General features: G+C 69.0%; 3 protein-coding genes across 3 annotated transcripts in view; all 3 read right to left on the reverse strand.

The window, feature by feature from the left end:
- Positions 1 to 275: 275 nt before the first annotated feature.
- PFL1_05545 (uncharacterized protein) lies at positions 276 to 1,466 on the reverse strand (the record flags this gene model as incomplete). Its single annotated transcript, XM_007883081.1, has 1 exon — positions 276 to 1,466. One exon carries the CDS (start codon positions 1,464 to 1,466, stop codon positions 276 to 278), a length of 1,191 nt encoding a protein of 396 aa, XP_007881272.1.
- Positions 1,467 to 2,463: 997 nt separating this feature from the next.
- On the reverse strand, positions 2,464 to 4,242 carry PFL1_05546 (uncharacterized protein; the record flags this gene model as incomplete). Its single annotated transcript, XM_007883082.1, has 1 exon — positions 2,464 to 4,242. One exon carries the CDS (start codon positions 4,240 to 4,242, stop codon positions 2,464 to 2,466), a length of 1,779 nt encoding a protein of 592 aa, XP_007881273.1.
- A 1,775-nt stretch (positions 4,243 to 6,017) lies between these two features.
- The window catches only part of PFL1_05547 (uncharacterized protein), a gene marked incomplete at both ends in the record, with an annotated part of 4,254 nt that continues 3,858 nt past the window's right edge, over positions 6,018 to 6,413 (reverse strand). The window contains one exon of the mRNA XM_007883083.1: positions 6,018 to 6,311. Within this exon, the coding sequence (XP_007881274.1) occupies positions 6,018 to 6,311 (294 nt within the window). The remainder of the gene's footprint in view (positions 6,312 to 6,413) is intronic.

Here is a 6,413-nt window from a genome sequence, read left to right on the forward strand (position 1 = left end):
ACTGCCCCCCCGCCTGCCCCCCGCCTGGCCGCCCCGCCTCGTCCGCCCGCTTGGCGCCACCACCCAACCCTGACCCGCCTCACCCTGGCACGCCTGCTTCCCGCCTCTCTCAATCTCGCAATCACACTCTTTCTATTCAACGTGCTGGCGAGTGGCGAGTGGCAGCAAGCCTGGATTCGACGCTCGATGCACAAGGCTACCCCTGCTACACTGCCACGGCCACTGCCACGGCCACCGCACAGGCTCGCTCGTTTATTCAATGGCGCCCCCTCTTCTCACACCCTCTCGAGGACGACGGCGATGCCCTGGCCGCCGCCGATGCACGCGCCGCCCACGGCGTACCGCTTGTTGAGGCGGTGCAGGTTGTGCGTCAGGTTGGCAATGATGCGCGCGCCGCTCGCGCCCAGCGGGTGGCCCAGCGCAATGGCGCCGCCAAACACGTTGGTCTTGTCGTTGGGCAGCTCGAGCTCCTTTTGCACCGACAGGAACTGCGCCGCGAAAGCCTCGTTGATCTCGAACAGGTCAATGTCGTCGACCTTGAGCGACGCCCGACGCAGCGCCAGCCGCACCGCCTCGACCGGGCCGATGCCCATAATCGACGGTTCGCACGCCGTCACGCCGTAGCTCACGATGCGCGCCAGCGGCTTGAGGCCGTACCGCTTGACGGCCTCGTCGCTCGCCACCACGTTGGCCGCGGCGCCGTCGCAGATGCCCGACGCGTTGCCCGCCGTGACGGTGCCGTCCTTTTTAAACACGCTGGGCAGCTTGGCCAGCGACTCGATCGTCGTCTTGGCGCGCGGGTGCTCGTCGACGGAAAACGTCTCGGTGGCCTTCTTGACCTTGACCTCGACGGGCGCAATCTCGTCGGCAAAGGCGCCGTCGGCGTTGGCCTTCTGCCACCGCTGCTGGCCCTGGAGCGCAAACTCGTCGCACTGCTGGCGCGTGATGCCGTACTTTTCCGCCAGGTTCTCGGCCGTGATGCCCATGGGCGTGGGCTTGGGCACCATGTCGGTCAGGGCGGCGGCCAGGCTGTCGACGAGCTTGAGGTCGACGCCGTACTTGCCGCCGCCGAAGCGCACGCCCGACAGCGTGTAGGGCGCCTGGCTCATGCTCTCGGTGCCGCCCGTGAGGACGACGTTGGCGTCGCCCACGCGGATCTCGTGCACGGCGTTGATGACGCTCTGGAAGCCGCTGCCGCACAGGCGGTTGACGGTGAGCGCCGGCACCGTGACGGGCAGGCCGGCGTGGTGGCCAACGTGGCGCGCCAGGTAGGCGGCCGTGTTGTCCGAGGCGTGCACGTTGCCAAAGATGGTGGCGTCCACCTGCACCTCGGAGGGCAGCTGGGCCAGGGCGGCCTTGGAGGCGTGGCCGCCGAGCTGCGAGGCCGTCATGCCGCTCAGCTTGCCGCCAAACGCGCCAAAGGGCGTCCGCTTGGCAGCGACGATGAATGCATTGGTGGCGGCCATCCTGGGTGGGGTGCGAAGAGGGGCGAGGGCGACGAGCGAGAGGGGAACGGTAGAGACAAGAAGGGAGGGGGAGAGTGTGCGAGCGAGTGCGCGTGTGCGTGTGTGGCGAGGGAAAGCGATGCGCGGACAGAAGCGATGATGATGGTGGAAGAGAGAGGGACGAGAGAGGCAAGAATCCAACGTCGGGGTGAAGAGAAGAAAGCGAGCGAGCAGGAAGCCGACCCAGCCCCCTCGAGAGCCAAGCGGGCAGGCGGCTGCCAGCCACGACGGAGAGCCGACCCGATGCTCTCGCTCAACCCCCCGGGGGGGCACAGCTTGGGCAGAGCGGGGCAGAGCGGGGCAGAGCGGGGCGGGGCGGGGGGCACGGCAGGCGCGGAGACAGACCGAGCGAGAGGCAGGCGGCCAGGCAAGGCAAGGCGAAAAAAGGGGTCCGGCTGCCTGCGCACGCGGGGCCTTTCACGCACGCCGCTCGTTTCCTGCGCCGGCTGCTTCGAGTGGCCGGAAGCCGCCCTGCCCTGCCCCAGGCTGGCCCCGCCCCTGCTCCTCTGTTTCTTGCTTCTTCGTCTTCCTCCGCCACGCCCGATCCACGATGGCCTCTTCGCCTCGTCTGCCATCCCTCTCTTCCACCTCCGTCGTCGCTAAAGGCCGCCACCCCTTTCTATCCTCGTCCGACACCGGGGCTGCCTTCTCACCGCCACCGCCCAGCACCACCAACCGACCGAGCTTTACGATGCAGAGTACAGGTAGGTATGCTGCTGCCATCTCGTCGATTCAGGAGGCGCAACAGCAGCCGTCGCCCAAGCAGCATCGACGAACCGGTACAAGACAAACGACAAACCTCCAAACGAGACTAGACTAGACGAAAGCGAAAGCGAAAGCGAGTGGGCAGCCAGGCTTCAACGGCATCCGCGAGCCAACCCATACGAGGCCCGGGGTCCCCTGCCGGCGCCGCACCGCACCGAACATGTACAGCCCCTCTTCTCAACCAACCACGACCTCAGTAGTGTCCGTAACCCGCCAGCCCGACCCGCTCCATCTTGCCCGACGGACCGCGCACCTCGTAGCCGCCCGCCGCCTTGGCCTCGTCGCCGCTGCCGTGGCCGTCGCCGCCGCCACCGGCGTCGTCGTCGTCGTCGAGGCCGAGGAACTGGCGCCGCCGCGCCTCCTGGATGCCCTTGATCGACAGCCCGTGCAGGAACGCGCCCGTCGACGAGCGCCGCTGCATGTTGCTCCGCGGCGTCGCCATCCCGTCGTCGGCCAGCCCGTCGTGGTGGTCTGCCAGGTGGTACGAGTCGTGCTGCGGCCCGTCCTCGAGCTCGTGCGGGTGATGCCCGTTGGGCTGCTCCTTGGTCTCGGTGTGCGGCGGCGGCCGCGCCGGCAGCCTGGCGTTGTGCGCTGTCGCGGCGTCGACCTGCGCCGCCTCTGGATCCGTCGCGCTGGCGTCGTGCTGCGACTTGTCGTGCACCGACAGCTGCTCCATGCCCGCCAGCTCGGGGCTCGACGCTCGCTTGGGCGTCTGGTCGCCCCTGGGCAGCGAGTGCTCTGGATCCTCCTTGAGCGCACCCAGCCGCTCCGGCTCTGGCGGCCTCTCGACGCCGGCGCCGCCCAGCACGCGCAGGTTGCCCGTCTTTGGATCTGCGACGGGCGCACCTTCCTTTGGGTAGCTCTTCTTGGGCTTGCCCCCGCCTCCGCCTCCGCCACCGACGGCGCCGCCGCCGCTTCCGCTGTCGCTGCCGCTGCCGCTGCCCTTGCGCAGCTTCTTCCACGCCTTGAGCGCGCCCTTGCGGATCTCCTCGCCCACGTCGATGACATCTGGGTGGTGCGGGTCGTTGTACCACGCCTGCGAGCCGTGGACGTGCTGCGGGGCATAGTGCTGCCGCGGCGGCGCGGCGGTGCCCTGCGACTGCAGCAGGTGGGCGCGCGCCGCGACGCCAATCGTGATCGAGTTGGCGCGCTTCAGCCGGCCCGTCGTCGGCAGCGGGCAGAAGCGGATGGCGGCGCTGTTGCTGCTGTTGGATGCGCTCGAGGCCACCGAGCTCTGCCGGTTGCGCCCCGGGTGCGTGTCGAGCCCTCTCCCGCGCTCCTCGCCGGGCGACGACGAGCCCTGCGACGCCGAGTACTCGCTGCGCGTGTCGAGCGCCTCGCTATCGACGCTGCTGCCAATGTCGCTCGTGTAGCCAGAGTCGCTGACGCTCTCGGTCCGCCGCAGCGTGCTGCTGGGCGACAGCCGGCCCCCTTGCCCCTGCCCTTGCCCCTGCCCTTGCCCTTGCCCCTGTTGCGATCCAGCCGGCGGTGGCCGCAACGCCTCGGGCGGGACCATGCCGTCGCCGGCCCCCGCATTCTCGCCTCTCGGGTCGTAGGGCAGCACCTCGCCTCCCTCGAACGTCCGCCCGCCATCCGGGAGCGGGTCGCTGCGCTTGAACGTCTTGCCCAGGCGCTGGCCCTCGGGCACCTTGATCTGCTTGCCGGCCGCCGGGGGCGGGAGGAAGGTGGCCTTGAGGGCGGCCTTGAAGCCGCTGTTGGACGTGGAGCCGGTGCGCGAGGCGCGCCTGGGCGGTGCCTCGTGGGCATTGTCGAGGATGCCGCGCGTGGGCTGCTGGCCGCTGGTGTCGGACGACGTGATCTGGCCGCCCGGGCTGATGGCCGTGGGCGACTCGACCTCGTCGGCGCTCGTCGTCGTCGTGATGACGGGCTCGTTTGCGCCCTTGACGTCCTTGTCAAAGGCGGCCGTCCCGTTTGCGCCGCTCATCGTGGGTGCCGAGGGCGCCACTGCCATGTCGATGCGCCGGCCGGCTGTTCGGAGGCGGGGCTCGTGGAAGATGGAAGGTGGATGCGGGCGATGCCTTGCCGTTCAGAGGGGATGCCGCAGAGCAGGATCGATCGACGCCAGAGACGCCGGTCGTGATTGATCGCTCGCGGTCCTCGATCAAGACGATGAGCGCCCTGCAGCGCCGTACGGGGGTGCGGGCGGACGCAGCGAGGGCAGTGTGAGTCGAAGGGCGATGTGGGACAAGGACCGTCCCTCAAAGGCCTGCTTGCGATCAAGATGATCTCCGATCCGATCCGGTCCGAGCGAGTCTAGAGCGTGTCGCGGGCGTGATGGTTGCAGAGACGGTGCTCTGGACGGATGCAGAGGTCCGCAAGTGGAAGCTGGCGCGAGCGTATAGAAGAGAGAAGCCGTTGAAGTTGGTGGAACTGGCTGGTGGATGGTCGAAGAGAGCGACAGGGAGCGAGGACGGGTGGTGGTAGTGGTGGTGGTGGATCGAAGCTTCTGGAGCGGGGTGGCAGACGTGCGGCCCAGTGGAGCGGGGGCGGAGGTGTCTGGATGACGCCAATCGAGGCCGATGGTGAGCGGAGAGAGACCCTGGCGGCGCTCGGTCGTCGATGGCCTGCCTTGCCTTGCCTTGGCTTGCCTGGTGGTCCTTCTTCCGCGAGGTCCGGTAGGTCAGAGCTAGGAGGGTCCGCAGAGTGTAGCCTCGAGGCGGGGCGGAGGCGAGGCGAGGGGAGGCAGACGAGATCGACCCGACGAACGGGGAGAGGCAGGCAGGCAGGCGGGCCGAGACGATGCGAGACGAGGCGGCCAGGCGAGCGTGCGAGGGGATGGTACGGTATGACGCCGCGCGAAGAGGCCTGGCTGGGTGCGAGGCCCAGGCAAAGCGGGGAAGGAAGAGGCGGCAGGGCGAGGCAGGCACAGGCTCAGACACCTAGGCGCAGGGCCAGGCCTGGCCAAGCTGGTTGGGGAGCTGCTGCTGCCGCCGCTGCCTCGACACGGAAATCGAGAGCCGAGGCCCCAAAGCAGGCTACGGCGGCAAGGCCAGCCGTGCCGTCGACCGCGCGGTGTCAGGCCAGCCGGGCCGTGGTGGCATCTGGCCCCAGAGAGGAAAAAGCGCGGCACCGGCCAAAAGAGCGGGGTGGAAAACGGCAAGGCGGCGGCGGGTGGGGTGCCTGACTGATGCAGCGCCAGACGGCCCGTCCGTCCGTGCGTCAGACTAGTCTCTCCCGCAAGCAGCCTGGCTGGCTGGCTCTGGCGCGCTCTCGCTTTGGCTCCTGGCGCCCGGCCCCCCGCTAGCCCGCCCGCCCGCCCCACAAACACCATCCATCCTCGCCCTCTGATTCGTCCGTCGTTTCGCTCTCGCTCTCGCTCTCGTCCTCGTCCTCGTCCCGCTGCACGCCCACCCGCCCGTCCGCCCGCCCCACCCATCTCGCCTCTCCACATGCATGCATGCGGTCCAAATCGATCTAGCCTGCCAGGCCCTGGGTTGCGTTGGGTTGGGTTGGCGTCGAGTCGCGCGAAAAAAAAAACAAAGCCCGATTGCCCTGCGGCCGCCCAACCCGGCCTCGTGGCGAGGGCACCCGCCGGCGTCGTCGCTGATGGCAGGCCCGATACCAACATCGCCCACGCGTCAGTCATCGCATATCGATGGCACGGCCTCAGGCCCTCGCAGGCAAAGCTCAAGCTTGGCATTTGGAGATGTACCCCGCACAGACCGACTACTGCCACATGACAACGGGAGAGCTTCGACGCCACGTCGTATGGCCAGCGCGCGCGCATTACGCTGCCAGGTCCGGGTCGTCAGAGCCGGGCGCATCCTCGTCGGAGCCCAGCGCGTCCTCGTCGCAGTCGCCCTCGAACGGCTGGTTTGGATCGTAGGGTGGAGCGGCCAGCGCAGGCGGCGGCGTCGCTGCTGCGTCCTCCATCGACGGGGATGCCGTTCGTCGCGCGGGCGGAGGCGTGGCATAGGGCGTCGATAGCGCCGCCGCCGCCGCCGCCGCCACTGGGGTGCTCGCTACGTTCAGGCGGTGCTGTCTCGACACCAGGAGGGGGTACTGGGGCGGGATCTGCCCCTGTGGCCGTATCGCGAGCGGCGTCAGGTGTGGGCGCGGCTTCTGCTGCCGGCATGTTCGCAACGTCGACATCGATGGCGACGACAGGGTCGCTGCTGGGCA

This window comes from Pseudozyma flocculosa (genome assembly GCF_000417875.1).
Source record: "Pseudozyma flocculosa PF-1 unplaced genomic scaffold scaffold00020, whole genome shotgun sequence".
Taxonomy (NCBI): domain Eukaryota; kingdom Fungi; phylum Basidiomycota; class Ustilaginomycetes; order Ustilaginales; family Ustilaginaceae; genus Pseudozyma; species Pseudozyma flocculosa.